This window comes from Neofelis nebulosa, chromosome 15 (assembly GCF_028018385.1).
Source record: "Neofelis nebulosa isolate mNeoNeb1 chromosome 15, mNeoNeb1.pri, whole genome shotgun sequence".
In the NCBI taxonomy this organism is placed as follows: Eukaryota; Metazoa; Chordata; class Mammalia; order Carnivora; family Felidae; genus Neofelis; species Neofelis nebulosa.
The window spans coordinates 51,091,496-51,112,793 of NC_080796.1; the positions used below are offsets into that span (position 1 = coordinate 51,091,496).

The 21,298-nt window shown below is 45.9% G+C and overlaps 1 protein-coding gene across 8 annotated transcripts in view; it reads right to left on the reverse strand.

Moving 5' to 3' along the window:
- Positions 1 to 20,703, reverse strand: part of EIF2D (eukaryotic translation initiation factor 2D) — a 29,328-nt gene extending 8,625 nt beyond the window's left edge. Inside the window, exons 1-10 of one of the 8 annotated variants that reach the window (XM_058700755.1) lie at positions 20,431 to 20,703; positions 19,278 to 19,424; positions 17,627 to 17,710; positions 17,026 to 17,116; positions 5,678 to 5,785; positions 3,304 to 3,557; positions 2,702 to 2,819; positions 984 to 1,029; positions 450 to 553; positions 203 to 352 (exon numbers count right to left, since the gene is read on the reverse strand). In XM_058700755.1, the coding sequence (XP_058556738.1) occupies positions 203 to 352; positions 450 to 553; positions 984 to 1,029; positions 2,702 to 2,819; positions 3,304 to 3,557; positions 5,678 to 5,785; positions 17,026 to 17,111 (866 nt within the window). In that variant the 5' untranslated portion in view covers positions 17,112 to 17,116; positions 17,627 to 17,710; positions 19,278 to 19,424; positions 20,431 to 20,703. Of the gene's footprint in view, positions 1 to 202; positions 353 to 449; positions 554 to 983; positions 1,030 to 2,701; positions 2,820 to 3,303; positions 3,558 to 5,677; positions 5,786 to 10,692; positions 10,916 to 17,025; positions 17,117 to 17,626; positions 17,711 to 19,277; positions 19,469 to 20,430 lie in introns of those variants that run through there. The other 7 variants (XM_058700750.1, XM_058700752.1, XM_058700756.1 and 4 more) reach the window with 7 other exon arrangements.
- Between the last annotated feature and the right edge of the window lie 595 nt (positions 20,704 to 21,298).

The following is a 21,298-nucleotide window of genomic DNA, read 5'->3' on the forward strand; positions in this document are numbered from 1 at the left end:
GTTACAGGTAGAAAAGGGAGAGGACTACTCTCATTTGTTCAGAGACGCTTCCCAGGGGAAGGAGGCTGGAAGCTGGACGTGGGAGAAAGGGAGGACGGGGCAGAGCACATTCTGCCAGTCCCAGAAGAAAGCTACTCAGCTGGAGAGGATCTATGGCCAGAGCACCAAGCAGGCAGAGGAGGGCTGCTCTCCAAAAACTCACTTGTGGCCAGACTCCTGGAAGAGCAGAGTCATGCTGGCTGGGACACAGTAGAGGGATTTTATATCTGGAGGGTGATAGGGCTGTTCCCTGCTACCCTCCTGGATAGTCTGGGAGGTCGGGGAGGGCTCGGCTATGACGAAAGATGTGATCCTAAAACCCGGCAGAAGGAAAGAAAAAACACATTTTATACTATACCCATGTGCCCCGGGCCAGCTGGGCTACGGTGACCAGGCCCCCCTGCACTCACCTCGGGTGCTTCCAGTCCACAGCCACAATGCTCTCCACCCCTTTGCTCAGCTCCTTCACCTGTATAATCTGCTCCCGCTGCATGTGCTGCAGGAACTTAGAGAGCTAAGGGAGAGAGGGCCAGTGCTAGGGACTCCACCGATGGCACGCACATCCTGAGCGCCTGACATACCCCACGCTGAGCCTGGCCTGTCCCTGGGTGGGGCACATGACAGTCCCTGCCCTCATCAAACCAGGAACTGGGAGGCCCCCCACTCTGAGGCTCAGGGAGTGGGAAGCAGCTACAGACTGACTGGTGAAACCTTTTGGAACTCCGGCCAGATACAAAGGGGTGGAAGGGAGACAGGGGCGTGGGTGCCCGCCCAACTGCCTCAGTCCAGGGAGAGTTTTCTTTCCCCTCCTTACACCAGGAATCAAAAAGCTTAATTCTAGCCTGAGCCCTACAGACAGGGCTTCCCCAGCATCCATCCAGCTCATGGCACATGGGCCCCTACATGACTCTCTGTGTGGGTATGTGGAGAAGGTACCTGCTTACCTTTTTGTAGCTGGACTTCTTGATGTCCAGCTGTCGTCCTTCAGGGCTGGTGGCAGATGGAAAAGGCAAGTTAAGCTAACAGAACTGTGGTGGGAGCTGCCCGGTCCTGAGAGGGGGACATTGTTCCTCAGCCATCCCCCTCCACATTCAGGTAGAAGCCGCTGTTCCAGACTCTGACCAGTGGTGGCATCAGAGAGGGATACCGACTTTAGGACACTCTAGATCACTGCTATCCGTCAGACCTTTCTGTAAATATGGAGCGTTCTCTGTCTGTCTATCCAATATGGTAGCCACTAACCACATGTGGCTATTAAGCCCGTAAAATGCAACTCACGGGACTGAGGAACTACATTCTAAATGTTATTTAATTTTAACTAGTTTCAATTTCAATAGCCGCATATGGCTGGTGGCTACCATACTGGATATGGCTTTAGAGTTCTCTCAAACTAGACCACCTTCTGTGGTCTCCAAAGATTCACCTCAAGGAGAACCTTTCCAACACCAAGCTCACTGAGGCAACTGGGCCCAGGACAGGATTTGGCAAACTACGTGCTGTCGGCCATATCTGGCCACATCCCTTCACTACTGTCACTGAAAGGGTAGAGCCGAGTAGCTGCAATAGTGACTGTCTGGTCTGCAAAGTCTAAAATATTTACTATCTGGCACTTTATAGAAAGAGTTTGCCGACCCCTACCCTACAGCTGTTAATTTTAGGGTGGGATGGTCCTGAGAAAGTCATAATCAGTCCCTGTTCTCAGAACTTACATTTTTCTCAAAATGTGACAAGCAACAGCAGTGGGATACACAGAGAGCCCTTCTAGAACCCCTCCCAGGTTAAGAACCTCTATCCTAGAGAAGACTCTGGGACCTCCTTCCCAGTTACTTACAACCCAGCAAGAACAGGACAAATTACCACACACTCTGACCCCACACTCATATAGGATGCCTTAAAGAAGCCCACATGTAAACAGGAAGAGAATCACATTAAAACCACACTTTAAAAAACACGGTAAAATTCTCAAAAAAGAAAAGTTAGTCTGAGTGTAAAAATCAGTGAGCAAACCATCTGATCTGATATTTACTGGGTGCTTATTAAATGTCAGGCTATTTAACTTTGACAACAATCCTACAAGCGCTGGAAATGAGGGTTCAGAGAAGCTCCAAAACAAGTTCAAATACACCTTGTTCCAAAACCCTGGGAGCTGGCATTTAAGCCGAGATGTCTGTTTTCAAAGTCCAGGTTCTCTCTACATGTGATCCTGTCTCCTGGCCCCTGTGTTCAGGGTGTGGGGGGGCTCACATGGATTCTTCCTCCTGACATAATGTAACCAGGCCCACCTACTTTGAAAGTAACCTGTGAAGGGGCTGTACAATCCAGATGAAGCCTCCTGACTGAGAGGCTCCCAGGAGGTGGGGGGGGGGGGGGCTCTTCCTGAATAGGACAGGCTGCCCGATTCATGAGACAGCCCGGAATCACCATAGCTGAGGCAATGCTCGGAGAATATGGGGAATTTTAACCCGAGTCAACATCCTTTTGCTCGCTAAAACTGAAGTGTTCAACACTCAGGACCAAATTCATTTGCCAGATCAACCCTCCACTCCACTCTCTCCAGAGCATGTCCCTCAACCAATTCTCCCACAGCCCTGTCCTGACATACCACCAAGGGACAAGAGAGAGCCCTCGCCCCGGCCGCCAGCCCCCACCACGCCTTCCATACCAGCAGGACAACATGTGGCTGCCAAGGAACGTGCTGGTGAGTAAGGGGAGGTCAGCTTTTCTGACTTGGCATTTTAAAGCATGCAAGAAGCATCGCTGTACCAGTTCATCCATTTGTTCTGCAAGGAAAAGACAAGAACCACATTTTTCTGATGGATACAGAATGCCTAGTGTAGTACAATCCCCGCCCAGCCCCACCCCTGCCTCACCCCCTTAGCCCTGGAAGGAACCCATCCTGGGCAGTGCAGCTTCTGAGCACTGAGCCTTTCAAGAGGGCAGACCCCGGAGAAGAGGTCTAGCCACAAAGTCCCACCCAGCCAGGTCTAGCCACAAAGTCCCACCCAGCTCTGACAGAGAAGTCAGAGCCTAAAAAAACCGTGGAAGCCTCTGGGGCTGGAAACAGTCCAAGTGCCAGGACAGACCGGCACCAGGGAAACACGACTGGTGTGAAAGAGACTCCAGGTCAGATGTCAAAGGGCTGCTGAACTACCCTCACCAAAACAAGGACTTTCCTGTTCTCCTAGAGCTGCTCTAGTCAGAAGCATAGCAAAGCACGTTTCCTAAACTGACAGGAAGTAGGTCCTTCTACTCCCAGAGCTATACCTTGAAGGGTCTTGCTGTCTGTGGGGTCTGGGTTCAGGCCCCTGACACTGGGGTCTTCCGAGGCTTCTGATAGGGACTTCTCCCCACACATCCGCTGAACCTCCCCATTCTCCTCCTCTCCCTCCAGGGTCAGGCGCCTCAGGTCTCCCTGCAGGGCGGGGTCTGCCTGGACAGACTCCTTCTCTTCACTGAGATCTGGGGGATCCAGGGCCAGTGGAGCAAGGGAAGGTGGAGAAGACTTGTCTCCAGATCGCCTGGAAAAATCGCATGTCAGAAACGGCAAGCAGCAGCCACGATGTTCTCCAGTCCTACTCAGGGTCAGCTGGGAGTCCAGAGAGAGGAGGAGCCATGGCAGTGGTGTCCAGGAGAGAGCAGAGAGTCTGAGCTCCCATCTAAACTCTATTTCCAGGGCACCTGGGGGGGCTCCACTGGTTGAGCATCCGGCTTTTGATTTCCACTCGGATCGTGATTCCAGGGTCGTAGAATTGAGCCCCGTGTCAGGCTCCATACTCAGCATGGAGCCTGCTTAAGATTCTCTCTCTCTCTCTGTCTCTCCCTCTGTCCCTTTCCCCAACTTGCGTGCGCTCACACTCTCTAAAATAAAATAAAATAAAATAAAATAAAATAAAATAAAATAAATAAAATAAACTGTATTTCTAATTCTGGGCCCAGAAAAACCCCTGCCTCAGTTTCCTCATCTCTCAAATGGGGAGGGTAATTCTTGCTTCCTCCCTGGCCCAAAGGAATAATAACGTCACTAATATACATCTGGGGACAAGGACAGATCAAAGAAAAAGTAGTTAAAAGAGAAGCCCCCAACAGTATCCCCTTCACATGAGTTAAAAATAAAACATTTTGGGGGCGCCTGGGTGGCTCAGTCGGTTGAGCGTCCAATTTCAGCTCAGGTCACGATCTCACAGTTCGTGAGTTCGAGCCCTGCGTCAGGCTCTGGGCTGATGGCTTGGAGCCTGGAGCCTGCTTCCGATTCTGTGTCTCCCTCTCTCTGCCCCTCCCCCATTCATGCTCTGTCTCTCTCTGTCTCAAAAATAAATAAGCATTAAAAAATAAAAAAAATAAAAATAAAAAAATAAAACATTTTGAATTAAATAAACAGGAAGATGCACAGGTACCTGCAGTACCAGTGTGGGGAAATACAAATCCAGGGCTCAGAGTACTTGTCAAGGAACAAACACCTGGCCTGCTCCACAACTGCAGAATCAGTTGCTTCCCTGTGATGTCAGGGTGCAATCTAACCTGCAGCATGGAGATTACGTGGCTTTATGCCACCGAGTCTCGGGAAGACAGGGAAAAAAGCAACGCCTCGTACAGAGCACGTGGAGCAAGATCACGGAAAGCAAACTCAGTTCTAACTAAGGGTTGCAGCATGTCTCGTAGTAGTGTTAATAGTGAGGCCGGACTCTACATTTAGGCTGTTCTGCTAAGTACACAAATTTTTTAAAACGTGGGCAAGGGGAACGGAGCCGCTGCTGGTAAAACAATTAGCAGTGTGACCCCGACGGCCCTGCTCACACTGACAGAACAGCAGGTGCCTGGAGAACATCCGGAAGCAGCCCTCACATATCTGCTGGCACACAGGCCAACAGGGTGTACCTGCAGCACAGCAGGCTTCGGCCAATTCTTATCAAAGGAGGGACTCCGACGCTGGGCTGAAGATGTAAGGATGTGTCTATGCCAACAGGCCACATCACCCAGCCTAAAGACCAGGTAGAGTGCTTTTGAGAAAAGTACTATTACTGTTTTGGTAAAAATGACAAGAAAATAACCAGAAAATAAACTGGTACATGGCTTGAAAAAGCAAGTGTTATGGTGAGAAAACGTAACTTCCACAATAGGGAGATTGGAAATGGGAAATCTGAACAACAAAACTAATCAGGTCATGACTGTGGTGCCTGAAGGTCTACTCTGCTTTGATCTGGAATCATAAGCGAGAACACCGGCGCACTCACTGTAGGGCAAGAAGATGCCTAAATGTGTGTGGCAGAGAGAACCACACTGATTAAAGCCATATAAAACAAGAATATCCCTGTACTGAAAGGCAGAGCAGAGAGTCTGTAAGGCCTTCTTCTAGGCCCAGGATTCTACAATCCACCTGGAAGATAATCAAAGTTCTCTGCAATTTTTCTCTGAACAAGAACAAAAAAAATTAAACCAATCCATCCATCCATCCATCCATCCATCCATCCATCCATCCATCCATCCATTTTTCCTTTCCACACTAGCAAAGAAATTAATATCTGGACCAGCAACTTGCAGGAGGATGTGGCAGGGACCCAGGCTCTCATTTGTGAATGTAGGCCCTGTGCTCTATCCCCCCAGCCAGCCATCTCTCCGACAGAAGGAACACGGAACCCACCATAAGTGGTCCTGGTAGGTGTGGAGCACAGAGAAGCCCCTTCCCTTCAAGCCTGAAGTGAGCATCTCGGCTGTGGACATGGCAGCAACTCCGACGGCAACGGGGGCTCTGAGAGGGAGGAAGCCAGACACACACGTCAGGGAAAGTCTCACAGGAGGGCACATGTCAGGACTATCTCTCCACACATATGCTAAGAGCACCGCGTTTGCAAACTAGAAGCAACCACCCGCATCACAGGAGTAAACTCAGTCAGGTCTCAGTGTTCTTCAGATTAACTCTAAATAGGACTTTCAAAAATCCCTTGACCAACATGCCCCTTCTAAGTAACTACTCTGCTGATGTCATCACTGTTTGTTTTATCCCTATTATGAATCAAACCCAGGCATGACTTGCAAGCATATTTAAAGTTCCCTTTGTTATGATCTCACGGTTGTGAGATCAAGGCCCATGTTGGCTATGTGCTGGGTGTGGAGCCTCCTTAAGACTCTCTCCCTCCCTCTCTCCCTTTCAAAAAAAAAAAAATTCCCTCCATTTAATTCCAAAAATATAAATGACCTCCCTTACCTTAAAGGCATAGCCATCCTATGCAGAGATTCAAAAGGAAGGCCATTTGTATGCCATAAATTAGGCCAAGGGAGGCCACAGGGAAGAGAGAAGAGAGAAACAGTGGAACTAACTGGGGAGGTTCCTTCTAAGCTGGCTCTTTATTACAGGGCTTGCTCCTTGTAACCATCTACTAAGAACTGAGTGAGTCCAGTGATTATCAAAAACAATCTCTTTCACAGTAACTACATAAACTTCCAAAGCCCAAATGGGACACGTGTGCCAGCCCAGTCCTTAAGCATTGCCCACACACTGCCTGTAAGGTCTGCTGCCCGACAGGATCACAGAGAACAGACAAGCCTGGCCAAGGTCACCTGGGCACAAGGGAGGAGATTCAAGGGCAGAGTTCCCAACACCTGAACTTAAGAAAAACGTTTGCTAAGCTGGTGGCTCCACTTACTGTGCCCACAGGTCAATCAATTACTGCCACAGAAACTTTGAAGCTGGCTTCTCTCTCAGTTCCAAAAAGAGGGATCTTTTTCTTCTACCTCTGGAAGGGCCGATGGCTCAAAAACTTCAATCTCGAACATGCTTCATATTTTTAATAAACCCCCCTTCATACCCTCATTCTCTGCCACAAACCATCTAAAGCTACATCCCCACAGACATTTTAAAGGCCAAATTGAGCAGGCCAAATACACGTTTCTGTAGTTTTCTCCCACCTTGGATAGAATCCCGGGGAAAACCAGTGACACCACCGTCCTTTTCAACTGCAAGTTGTGCAACAGGTAAACAAGGAAGGAAACCTTTCCAGGTCTTGGTTCCAAAAGGTTCAAGGAAAACAGGAGAACATGAGTAGCAACAGTAAGATCTTTCAACGCTGACCCCTCCCATGCCTACAATCTCTCTTTCTCTCTCAAAGAAGCAATGAGAAAAATGAGGTATGTTTCACTCAAGATGCCACAAGGAAGAACAATGGATTGTATCCAGTGTTGGTGGGAGTGTGGGAAGACACGCTCTCCCTAGAGGCGTAAGATACTGTTTGTGATGAAGACACACTGGAGGCGACCACAAGGTCCACTCGGAGAGGACCTCTTCCATCACCATATAGCAGGTAAGAACGCTCAGCGTCCCTGAGCTTGCTGACCCGGAAAATGTCCCCATGATCTTAAGTGAAAAAACAATACAGATAAAGTGTAATTCCATTTGGTTGTATTTTTAACCTACACACCAAAATCGTACGTTTTTATATGCACATATATACACACATTCAAGAAGGCTGACAAGGATGTATGCATCAAATGACACGGTTACTTCTAGGAGAAAAGAATTTTTCCGAACTATTCATATGAATACTCCCTAATTTATTTTTAAAAAGAAGCCGTGGGGTGATGGCTGAACGACTCTATAAAAATACACTACAAATCACTGAATTGTACATTTGAAATTGGTGAATTTTATAGTATGTAAACTATATCTCAATAAAGCTATTGGGGCATCTGCGTGGCTCAGTCAGTTAAGCTTCCCACTCTGGGTTTCGGCTCAGGTCATGATCCCAGGGTTATGGGATTGAGCCCTATATGGGCCTCTGTGCTGACAGCATAGAGCCTGCTTGGGATTCGCTCTCTCTCTATCCCTCCCCCATTGCGTTCTCTGAAAAATAAATGATTAAAAAAAAAAAGAATTAAGAGAGAGGATGATGACGTAGATGATGGGGAAAAAGGTGTGAAGACAATGAAAGAAAGACCAAGAAAATGTCACAGACAAGATGTGGTAGGGTCCCCTCCCTAAGGAGAGAAAAAAAGAGAGGGGAAAAAAACCACTTCAGGTAATCTGGCTATGCACCTACGTGACAACATCATGACCTTGTAAACTGAGACTACTTAATCAGACTACATGTTTGTGTGTGTCACCATACATGGAAGACAAAGAAATAGAAAATATATTAAAAAAACTATGCCATGATCTTCAGGGCTCAATTCTTCAGGTATGAACCTAACTGAGTGGTACTGGTAGGAATAAAGTTGCTTCCTGGAAAGAAAAGCCTCGGTGTCATGACTCTGTGTGAGAATTCTGCTATATTACTTGGGGGCTCGTCCGGGATCTGATGGTGCGTTTCCACCTCCTTCATCACTGGGGATACAAACCTCAGGGCACCAGCAAAGGCGGCCTCCCCTGGCGCCAGTGGACTGCTTGATCTGCAGGAGACCAGCCCTCCCAGCATGCTGAGGCGAGGACCCCGTGTGTGCCAACGAAACCGATGAGGCCCAGGAACCAGCTCAGGGAGCACTCCTTGTCAGACTGGTAATAACCTGGGTTCATTTAGGCAGACTTGCCCTTAAGAGGCAGAAGGGGAACCTGATCATCTCCCAGAGTTGCCATAGTAGTTCTACAAGGGACGAGGAATGGAGCTGCAACTCTAAGGTGTTGGGCACTGGGCAGCGGGTTGGAGTTGCTGTGTGAGTGTGTGTGGGGACTTGTCTCTCGTTCATTTCCTGGGTCAATGACTATGATAATTAGAGCCAACTGTCTCTGGTTATTCTATCTCAGAATGGGGACTTTAAGGAATATTCCCAAGAAGCTGCCGAAACTACTTTTATTTTGGGGAAATTCCCTATCTTCTCTGGACTGACACAGACTGCCTAATTCCACTAGTGGAAAACAAAACAAAACAAAAGAAACCTGGAGTCTGCTCCTCTGTCTGAGCTGATAAGATTTAAAACTGGGAATTCTCTTTCTGTGCCTTCTGCTCATACCTCTCCTCTTCTGCCTTCCCTTCCCCCTCCTTTTCCACACCACCTGGGGGGCAGCCTGCGTAACTGGCTCCTCAATGCCTCAGGCACCATCAGCCCTTTCTCCCATCCTAGAGGTCTTGGAGCAAAGACCACACACTTCATATTTCCCCACTGGTGCCCCAGGTAAAAATAGACAATGGGGAACAGATTGATTCACTTTTAAATGGACACAGATGGAACATATTTAGTATTTATTTATTTATTTATTTATTTTTTTTTTTTTTTTTTTTTTTTTTAATGTTTTTTATTTTTATTTTTGGGACAGACAGAGACAGAGCATGAACGGGGGAGGGGCAGAGAGAGAGGGAGACACAGAATCGGAAACAGGCTCCAGGCTCCGAGCCATCAGCCCAGAGCCCGACGCGGGGCTCGAACTCACGGACCGCGAGATCGTGACCTGGCTGAAGTCGGACGCTTAACCGACTGCGCCACCCAGGCGCCCCCATATTTAGTATTTAAATGGATTTAAGTTTGTTGGTTTAAAACAGACGACTCTTTAGAATTATCAGCAGTAAATATATAAAACTTTTTTCTACCTAAGGTTTTCTAAAGGTCAAATAAACTGTTATCTCTGTTGCAATTTGTCAGCAAAAAGGTGACTTAAAATGATGGTTAATTTTGTCTGTCTCAAAGTTTTTATGGGTAATTGTTAAGATAGCTTTCAAAGTCATTGGTAACCTAAAACAATAAAGTTTTGCTTGCATGATAAATTGAGATTGAATTCATTAGATAGCTAACGAGATAAGAGGCTAAAGCACTAATTACTAGATGTAGGTTTGTGCTTCTGACTTGTCACAGAGAAACTAAAGATATTTGGATCTGTGGGAAAACATGCTTTATGATTAATGGATTCTTAAGTTTGCCATCTAAAAAAATTCTGATGTAACATAAGGTACACAATTAGTTACCACTTAGTTTTCACTGGAGATTAAGGTTTCAAAGAGTTAAAATTCTGCTAAATGTAATTAAAACCGATAAAAATAAGAAAAGCAACTCTGTATGTAGAAAAGTAGGAGATATGAAAGAAAGATATAAGAAATGGAAAGATATTTTTGTTAAAGGTAAAAAAAAAAAGTAATTTTGTCCTAAATGAGACTGGTTATTTGGAGAGAAATGGCTTGGGATAAAATCTAAACACAAAGAAAGGTTGTAGAAGGTTCATGAAGAAAATCTTCACACAGAAATTTTATGTGTGGTCAGGATGCACTAAGGTTACAATAAATGGATTTTAAAAGTATACTGGGTTAAGATTAAAATTCCCCCTCCTTTGTTCCAAAGGCTGGGAACATGATGGCAATACTCTTCGTGCCGGCCTCCAAATCCTCCACATTTCTGTTGTTCCTGGTCAGCAGAGGACTGGATGCCCATGCCATATGAGGGAGGGATGATATATGAAGGGCTTTTTTTTTTTTTTTTTAATTTTTTTTTTCAACGTTTTTTATTTATTTTTGGGACAGAGAGAGACAGAGCATGAACGGGCGAGTGTCAGAGAGAGAGGGAGACACAGAATCGGAAACAGGCTCCAGGCTCCGAGCCATCAGCCCAGAGCCTGACGCAGGGCTCGAACTCACGGACCGCGAGATCGTGACCTGGCTGAAGTCGGACGCTTAACCGACTGCGCCACCCAGGCGCCCCTGAAGGGCTTTTACTAAGATATGTGGGAGCCATTTTACTAACCTTAGTCCATTGTATGCTGAAAACGGATACCCACATGGCTGAAACATATTTATGTGGGCATTGTTGAAAACAGCAGGGGAACAGACCTTGACTTTGGCTCTTTAACCCCTTCCCTCAATGGCCAATAATCAATATGTAAGTTACTGTTGGGCCAAAATAAAATTAGTGCATATTATGACAACCAGGAAAGTCTTGCTTGGTCACAGTCCATACCCCAAAGGTCCTGCAGGTGGGAAACGGAGGGGTAAAAACAAAACAAAACAAAACAAAACAAAACAAAACAAAACAAAATAAAACAAAACAAAACAGGAAAGACCAGGTCAGCTCTTGGGAGGTAGGGTCAACCCCGGGTAAGAATGACTATTCTCAGCACCTTGCGAGACTGACAGGGCTTTTGGCTGCCAGTTGCATAGCCAGCCAGAACCCAGGGGCAGGAGATGAGGTTTCTCCTGGTCAGCTATAGGAAATTGAGATAAGGGACAACTTTCTTCCTCTTTCCTATAAATGGGTAATTCCCCAACCAAGGGCATTACTCCTTTGGAATGCATTATGATTCATTTTCTTTTGCACAAAGGCTTGGCCCCAAAACAAACTGGAAGAGGGAACCTGGCCACCAGAGGGAAATATCAATGACATTACTATCCTACAATTGGACTTGTTTTGCAAATGTGAAGGGAAATGGGGAGAATTCCCCTATGTTCATTGTATTTGGGCCAAAACAGACCTAGAGAAGGAGGAAGGGAAGTCTCCCACCTCAACCTCCTCCTCGGGTCCTCAATCTGTAAAAAACAAAAAATACAATTCTGCTCCCTGCTACCCACCTTATCCAGGCCCTCCCTGTAACAGGCATGTATCCCTTATAACAAGCTAGAATGCCAGAAGAAAAAAACCTTTATGTTACAAGGTTTAAGACACATAAAAGGAGATCTAGGTAAATTTTCTGATCGTTAAGTACATAAAGGCCATTCAGAATATTACGTATGTTTTGGTGTTGATCTGGAAAGATATAATGCTTTTGTTAAACCAGACTCTTAATGAGACATGTTTTGAAAAAAAAATTAAGGAAATCTAAGATTTGGCCCTTAAATTATGCTAAACTAGTCACTATCTTACAAACACAAAATGAGAGCCTGATGGCCTTCCTGAAGAGGTTGAGGGAGGCTCTCATTAAATATATGGCTATCTCCCCTGACACCCCTAAGGCTGAGATGATTTTAAAGGACATTTTGTCACTCAAGCAGCCCTAGATATTCAGAGAAGATGCAAAAATCGGCTGTTGGCCTTTGAAGGGACCCTGGAGGAGCTCTGATGAGCTGCCAATTGGGTATATTACAACCAAGATCAAAGGAGAATAAGAATAAAAAAACAAAACAAAACAACAAACAGAAAAGGAAGCTTAAAAAAAAACAATCTGAGACCTTAGTTGTGGCCTTATGTACTATGTCAGACCGGACTTCCCAAGGTCCTGGCACCAAGTGCCATTTATATGCCCGTTCAGAGCACTAAAAGGAGAACGTCCTCAGAGGGGACAACCAAAATGAAAACCCTATAAGCCATGCCCCTTATGTGGAGACAATCAGTGGAGATCCGAATGTCCTCAGGGACCTCTATCTGTGAGGGCTCAGATAACTAATGTCCCTGGAAGGGACTAAGTGGGGCCTGGGGCTCTTCAAGGTGGCTCCCCTAAACCAACTGTCTATCTGAAACTCAGAGCCTTGGGTAACTCCAGGACAGAGACACAATTATGTGAGTTTTTAGAAGTTACTGGATATTGTAGGCTGCAGATACCAGGTTCAGGAAAACAGTTGGCCTGCTATATCAAGTATTAAAGGAAACTCAATCCCATCTACTCTCCCGAAAAAATAATAAACTGGGGTCTGACTCCTAGACACTGTCTCCAGCCCTTGGAATGATTATAAACAGAGCAGAGTCATTACTATTACCAAACTCACAGAGCTAAAAGATCATTAAGACACAGGATCAGACCTTTCTTTTAGGAAGGGACAAAATTTAATCAAATGGCCTAAAGGGTGTTTACTGGAAAACAATTTGTCAAGGACAGTTCTGCAAGTGGTAGCAGCCTGTGAGGTATGTCTTAAAAACAATCCTTTCAACCATAAACTTGCTCTCCCAGACAATCAAGAAACTGGAGGCTATCCAGAAAGGACTGACAATTAGGTTTCAATACTTTTACTAATTGGTAAAGGTCTTCCCCTCCAAGACAGGAAAGGCACAAAAAGTAATACAAATTCTGCTTTATAAAATAATATCCAGGTTTGGCTTACCTAAAAATTTACAAATTAATCATGGTAAATGGCTGCCTTGACTCTTTCTCTAGTAGAACTCCTGGCTCTTGGAAGTTTTACACCTCAAAATAAAGCAAACTGCTTATACTCAGCAAAACTCTAAATAACACCTCACAAGCATTAGAAGCTTTAAAAAATTTTTAAATGAAGTTAGGGCCGAACTCTTAAAAATAGAGCTGCCATAATGACTAACTGCTCCTGCTCCTCCATCACCTGGGTTATTAGAGAGTCCCTGACATACGTTGTTTACAAAGGCAGGGTCTCTCCTAGACTGTTTGACAGGTTTGGAAACCGTAGACATTATCTTAAGATGCTATCCTGTTGGTCAGTATAATCTTTACTTTGTGTTTTTCTCTTTATGTCCACTAATGTTTATGCTACCTCATGCCTGCCAGCCTTCCTGTAAAACCATACTGTGGGCCACTCAACCGACTCTTGGGTAGACTAACAGCTGTACCCCCACACCATCCCTTATCAGCTTAAAGAAGCCGGAACGGTCATCGTCCCTGTTTCCTAACAGCAGTTACAGGCCCTACTTCAGGGAAGAAATAAATAGGGAAAGGGTTGACATTAGGTAGGGAGAGATAAAGGACCTTCAGGGAGGCAGACTGCAGCTGCAGGTGGGAGGCAAAAGAAGCAGATGGGGTTCTCCCTTTATGAAATCCTTTATGGGTGCCCTCCCCCCATTATCAAGGGCATAAGAGGAGATCTAAATGAGGTAGACAATCTAACACTAAGACAACAGATGTGGGCCCTCGGCTCTACCCTAACCACCTTACCCCACTGGGTCAGGGATATTACCTGTGAATCTGAACACAGATGCTCACCTCTTTAAACCAGGAGATGCAGTATGGATAAAGGAGTGAAATGTCCAACCCCTAAAGCCCCTCTGGAGGGGCCCATTCACTGTTATTTTGTCCACCCCTATTACAGTAAAGGTGGCCAAAGTGGGTCCCTGGATTCACTACAGCAGAGAAAAGCTGGCATCTTGAAACTGGGAATGCATTCCTGGGCCTTCAACGCCACACAAGCTGACCATACAGAAGAAGATATCTGCAACTCCAGAGGCTTGGGGAGACTGCAGCCCTGCTTTAGTCACTCTGGAAGCTGACTAATCTACACACGGCAGAAGCTTAAGGAATCGATGGTTTGGTGAAACAAAAGACTGTCCTTATTTTCCAGATCTATTTCCTTACTGTGATGCACTGTCATGTCCTGTTTCTCACTATTATTGTGATTCTTTCTCTACTCTTTGCCATAGGATTGGCCGAGGCCACCCCGGCCAGCTGGAAATGTGGGGAGAGGTTTCTGTTAACACTCACCTTCCTTTTGTGGATAGGATACTTTGATGGTACCAATGCTGGGAAACAATGGCCATGAGAGACTAGAAAATCAGATCCCCACAAACCTTACAGTAAAACAAAATACCCCAGTCCTACTACCGGGATTTGGCTTCCCAAAAGCTCAATTATTGGGAAAGACTGTCTTGTCTAGTGGGGGAAAAATTCATCACCATCTGTTAAAAACTTAACATGCCTAGGCCAAAGATTTTATAACTCAACTGCCCAAAAAAACCAATGTTGGGGAACCCCAGATCACCGTAAGCCAGATCCCCACCACTTATCTAACTTCTCTCATCTCCAAGAGGCTGAAGACAATGTCAACGCAGCCATCAAATGGTGGGCCCCAGGGGGACTACACTAGATGTGAAAAAGGAGCGCCTATATAGTACCTCCCTAGTCTGGTCAGGGTCATATGTGCTGGAAACTATTTGTCCATGTCTTCCTGATCCCACTTGCCAGAGGGAAACATTTGGGAGCCCAAGTGTATGGACACAAGGAGACTAAAAGGAAGCAGGGTGCCTTACAGATTGGTAATTAAAAAGATGATAAATGGCCTCCTGAGCATATAATCCAATATTATGGCCCTGCCACCTGGGCAGAGGATGGGTCTTGGGGCTACCACACTCCTATTTATGTGCTAAACCACATAATCAGACTGCAAACAGTTGTAGAAATTATAACCAATGAAAATGCCAGAGCTCTTAACTTACTAGCCCAGCAGCAAACCAAAATGTGCAATGCCATCTATCAAATGCCATCTATCTACCTGCTTGCTTCTGAGGGAGGTGTTTGTGAAAAATTTACCCTGAGGAACTGCTGCCTACAGACAGATGATGAGAGGAAAGTCACAGAGGAGATCACAGATCAATGAGAAAGATTACTCATGTCCCAGTTCGGATCTGGAAAGGTTGGGACCCCGGGGAGTTATTTGGAGGATGGTTTTCAACTCTCAGGAGATTCAAAACCCTCATGGGAATTATCCTCCTAATTTTGGGAGGGTGCTTAACCTTACCCTGCTTAGTTCCCTTGGTTGTACGGTCTGTCTCCAGTCTCACTGAGGCCATGATTTAAAAAGGACAGCCACTCAAAAAAAAAAAAAGAAGAAGAAGAGGAGGAAAAGCAGGGGGGGCGCCTGGGTGACTCAGTCGGTTAAGTGACTGACTTTGGCTCAGGTCATGATCTCGCAATTTGTCATTTCAAGCCCTGCGTTGGGCTCTATGCTGACAGCTCAGAGCCTGGAGCCTGCTTCGGATTCTGTGTCTCCCTCTCCTCTTCATGCTCTGTCTCTCTCTCTCAAAAATTAATAAACATTAAAAAATTTTAAAAACAAAAAAGGACGGCCACTCATGTAATAATGTTATAAAAATATAAACTTCTTGGGGAACCTGGGTGACTCAGTCAGTTGAGCATCTGACTTCGGCTCCGATCATGATCTCATGGTTCATGGGTTTGGGCCCGCGTCGGGTTCTGTGCTGACAACTCAGAACCTGAAGCCTGCTTCGGATTCTGTGTCTCCTTCTCTCTCTACCCTCCCCAGCTTGTGCTCTGTCTCTATCTCAAAAATAAATAAATATTTAAAAAAATTTTTTTTAAATATATAAACCTCTAAACCAAGATGATGCTCTATGAAACAAAATAGAGAAGTCTGAGCATCAAAGGTGGAAATGTTTCTCTCCCTAAGGAGAGAAAAAAAGAGAAAAAAGAAAGAAAAAACAAAAAACAAAACAAAAAAACTTTAAGGTAACCTGGCTATGTGCCTATGTGACAACATCCCTCATGACCTTGTAAACGAAGACTACTTAATTAGACTACGTGTTTGTGTGTGTTACCATATCTGGGAGACAAAGAAATAGAAAATGTATAAAAAAAATTATACCACGAGACATTCGGGGTCCAGTTCTTTGGGTACAAACCCAACTGAGTGGTGCCGGCAGAAATAAAGTTGCTTCCTGGGAAGGTAAGCCTCGGTGTCACGATTCTGTGTGAGAATTCTGCTACAAAGAGACTAAGAAGCCAACAACTAAATGCAAAAGGTATCCTAGATTCTTTTTCTTTTTTTTAATCTTTATTTTTGAGAGAGAGACAGACAGAGCATGAGCAGGGGAAGGGCAGAGAGAGAGAGGGAGACACAGAATCTGTAGCAGGATCCAAGCTCTGAGCTGTCAACACAGAGAGCCTGACATGGGGCTCAAACTCATGCACCGTGAGATCCTGACGTGAGCTGAAGTCGGACGTTTAACTTTAACCCCTAGACTGGATTCTTGAATGGAAAGAAATTTCATGGAAAAGCTGGGGTAATATGAATAAAATCTACAATTGTATTCATAGGACTGTGCCAATGTTAATTCCTTAGTTTTGATACCTGTACTTTGGTTATAAAAAAACGTTACCATTACAGGAAGCTGGATAAGAACTCTATACCTCTATACTATCTTTGTAACTCTTGTGTAAATGTAAAATTACTAAAAAAACAAAAACAAAAACAGCAGCAGCACCTATGCTTGGCCCACATGTATAGACAGCCCCACAGGCTCACTACCATCCCCCAGTGGCCCACTCCACAAGAAGCTGCTTTTTCTTCCTTTAATCCTTTATCCATAAGCTTGGGAAGTTGTCATTTCCCAAACCCTTCCCCAGTTTTACTGAAGATTTTCCCCCAAAGGCACAGCGGACTGACACAGTACCTGTTCCCCAGCAAGGCAATGGCACAGAGGTCACCCTTCTGTACCTGAGGCAGACCAGCAGGGGGCACCACGAGTCCTGGCAGCATCAAATCTGTAGCAAACAAACAAATGCATCACAACCTGTATTCTGCCTCTAAACAATTCCAAGTTCTACTTCATCATTTATTCATTCATTCAACCTACAAACCTTTAACAGGTATCAGCTAGGTTATTCATAATGAAAATTAAAAGACGGCAACCCGAGTATCACACCATTTCCCTAGGGGGGCTAGTGGTCCAACTGAAGCACCAAGGCCAGTTCCATGACCTATCTTATTCTGGTTTCCCAAATTTAGCTTACTGACTTAAAGGACAGCATATGGCAGTTCACAAACTGTTTTCTCATTGAAGTACAAAGTACAAAGCTGACTGAAGCCTTTCAACAGCATCGTAGAGGCCCAGGGACCTCACGGAAGCAGTCAAGAGAGAGATGAAACGCAAACGGGGGAAAAATTCCATTTTTCAACCATATGAACCCAGGAAGTGGGTACATTTATTGGAGTAGTCGGTCCTTCCTAAGCGGGTTTCAGTCGATAGCCAGAATATAGGGAAATCTTCTTACCTGCTCCCCCCACCAGTTTTTCAAGCACCGGAGGCCACGTCGTGAAAGCTGGGAGAAGGTCAGGATAGGACCACAAGGCATACACTGCCCAAAAAGAGACACAGATTTATTGCCAAAAAGTCAATCCCCTGGGGCACTGGCAAAGCCAAACGCGAAGGCCACTTTAATTCAGGGACAGTAAAGGAACTCAGCTCAAAGCTAGAGAAGAGGCTGTGAGGCCCAAAGAGGGTTCATTCTGGTTTTTTTTGTGTTTTTTTTTCAAATTTAAATGTATTTATTTAAATTCAAGTTAGTTAACATACAGTGTACCCTTGGTTTCTAGGGGTTTCATTCTTAAAATAGGCAGATTCTTTTTTTTTCTAATATACCTTTTTATCTTTTAATAATTGCAATATAAGCGATTACAAATATACATAAAAATGCTTACAAATCACATAAACATATTTATACCATTATACAGCCATATAAAATGGAAACATGGAAGGATAAATATTAGGATATCACCAAGAATTTCCACACTTGTGAAGGTGGTAAAACTACTAAAAAGTGAAAAAGTATACATATATACAAAATTGCATGTGAATATAATTTTTAAAAATTATAAATGGTAACCACTCTCTTGTCTTTAAAGCTCTCTCCTCAGTGACTAAGGAAATCTTCTGTGGGTATGCTTAGGAAATAACAGGGAGGCAGTGGGCCCACAGGCTTTGCTATTGGAATGAAGAAGGCAGATTCTTAAAAACCTGGATGTCACCTGAGACTGGGAGGCCCCATCATTCCACCTGATTGTAGCTGCAGAAATGCGCACAGCAGGTAAAAGCGGGGACAAAGACCCAAGGAGGATTCCATTTGTGACCTCAGAAACAAGTAGACTAAGAACAGGGCACCAGCCTGTAAACAATTTGGAAATTTCCGCATGTTTATTATTTGTATTCCCTCTGTTTTCATAGTGATTAGTGGTAAAAACCCTTAGATCAAAAAGCGCCCGTGTCCGTACAGCAGCAAAGTGGGGTGGGGGCAGCAGCGGCCCAAGGAGACCGCCCTACTCTGCTGTAGCCCAGCTTAGGGCAAGAAAAGCCCCAGTGACAAAGCAGGTGTCAGCAGCTAGAGACAAAAGGACCCTAGATGTCTGAGATCTGTCACAAGGAGAGAAACCAAAGGATCCTGAGAGCCAGACAGAGCCGAAGGAAGAATCCCTGGGGGGTATCTCGATGGGAGTACATCACTAAGACAGCTGGGTACGTGGTTTCATTAACCCAGCTTCTTTCCTATCACAGGATCTTTTCAGTCTCTAAAGAAAATCCTGCTCGTCATCCTTTTAAGACGTATTTCTCACATGTTCTGAAATGCCACCCTTTTCGAGACCCCTGCTCCATCCCTAGTTAACCCACTAGGAACTACTATTCCTTCATCTCAGAATATCTCGTGGCAACCACGCTCTTTCTGTATTGGCCCTTTCATTCTCCCTCCTACGGCAGTAAGTTTCGACCTTGAAAGACCCAATTCTAGGGACACTGGGCCCGAAACGATTCTTAGGGATGGTACTGGGAGATTTGGCACTTACTGTTTTGAGTAAGACAGGTGAATGAAAGAAATAAGGAGAAACGGATGCCAGGCAAGGATTACAGTAATGGCCATCCTGTTGCCATACCTGTCGGATACAGATTTTTCTCCACTTCGAACAGGATGGGGTTACCACCGCTCACGTACACGGTCACTGCATCCCCTCTGTGAGCATACAGTTTCACAATGTTGAGCTCCTCCTTTCCAGGTACCAACACAGAGACCTGATCTGTTCCTAGAGTGGGGAAAGCAGCCATCACATCAGCCCGAAGCTTTCTCCTGCAGAAAGCAAACCAATGAGTGGTATGAATCATGCCTGGATGCATTTTGAGAAATGCGAAGGATTCGGAAGGACTTACCATCAAATCAAAGGGCCAAGGAAAAACTGCTTTATGATGCCCTACTCTCGTACACTCTTCCAAAACATCCTATTCTCTTTCACATCCCATGTCTCCTCTATTGTCACATATTCTTGGGGGCAAGTCTTTCCATTTTACGAAGAAAGAGGGAAACTGAGATCCAGGCAGTAACCAAGTTAGCCTGACTTGGGAAATTCAGCCCTGCCTTCCTGCCTCTATGCCTAGCCCTCGCACCCACTCCCTTCTCTATATGCTTGGCAAACCTGTCCCAGATGGTTAAAAAGCTATACCAGGGCACCAAGAGTGACAACTAGAGAACACGGGGTCCAAAATTCGCAACGTGCTATCTGCGTTTGCGACACTGTCTGAACAGATACAGGTCTCCTCAAAACATGTCCCGTAATTCTCCCTCACCTCTCCCTCCATCTGTCTGTCTCTCCTGCCAGAAGTAATCACTAGACACTGTTCCTCCCATCGTTGTAGTTCCCGGTTCCCCATCTGATTTCTCCTCAGGGACTTAAGCTCGTAGGAGAGTGGCACCCTGTCTGTCTGTCTGTCTTCCTTCTTGCCTTTCTTTCTTTTTTGGCGCCCTCCGCAATACCTTCTATAGATCGCAGTCAGTAAGCGCTGGTTGAATTACGTTTTCCTTTAAACGAACGACAATATCCAAAAGATAGCCTGGGAGATAAATCAGGCCTCCTCTCCCTCTTCACCCTCAAAACATGTCTATTCCAGCCTGGTCCCCTGGGGTCCCTTCCCCCGCTGGACCCCTCGGCCTCCACCCCGGGTCGGCTGAGCTAGTCCAAAAGGGCTGTGGGCCAGCCGGGATGGAGAAATGGCTGGGTGTCCTGGTGGGCGGAACAGGGCCCTTCTCTCCCTCACCTGTCCGACCCCTTGATGGCCGTGTTGGACTTGACCCGAAAGGCCTTGGCAAACATGTCTGCTGGAGTGGCCTGGGGAAGAGAAGGAGAGCACAGACGCCAGGGGCCGTCAGGAACGCGACAACGCGGCACCGTCCCGACCCGCAGCCCTGGGGGCAGCCATGCTGGGGCCCGGCCGGGAAAGAGACCCGGCTGGAAACCCTGGCCGCGCAGCTTCGCGGCTTTCGCCGCTGCCGAGACCGCGGCCGCCCCTACTGACAGGACCCGGAACTGAAGCAGGGAGGGCGGGGCCCGGGGAAGGCGGGGCGGATTCCCGCTCCGGCCCTGCGCCTGCGCGACTGGCTGGCTCCTGCACGCCTGCAGGGGTCCCGCGGTGGCTAAGGTGCCTCTGTCTATTGCCGCTCAGTAGGCGTTAGGGCGTCTTGACTTCCCTTCAGTTTAATTCAGCCCCACAGAAGTACGTGACCGTTGTGTTTTATTCGTTTCGTAGCCCTCTCGAATGGTTTTCTTAAGGGGTTTGTCTTTGCATTTACTTGCACGCTAGGAAGTCTCCGAATTTTCTCTTTTGTTTTAAATTTACATGGGGTGATAGCAATACGGGGAATCCGCCCTCGTCCAAGGTTTGCGCCTCCTGTTATGAGTAAAACACTACAAACAATCTTCCAATCTGTTTTAAAATATTTTTGACCACCTGTAGGTAACTTTTGCAAAGCGTTATTGCATTTTGCGTCAGGTGTTATATGGGGAGGGGAGGGTTTTCCAAAACTAAATTATTCACGTTGCTTATTAAAAAAAAAAAAAAAAATCTGTGAGCCAGGTAGGGTCAGGTTATGGCTTGGCTTCTCCCTAGCAATGTGATCCTGGGCCAA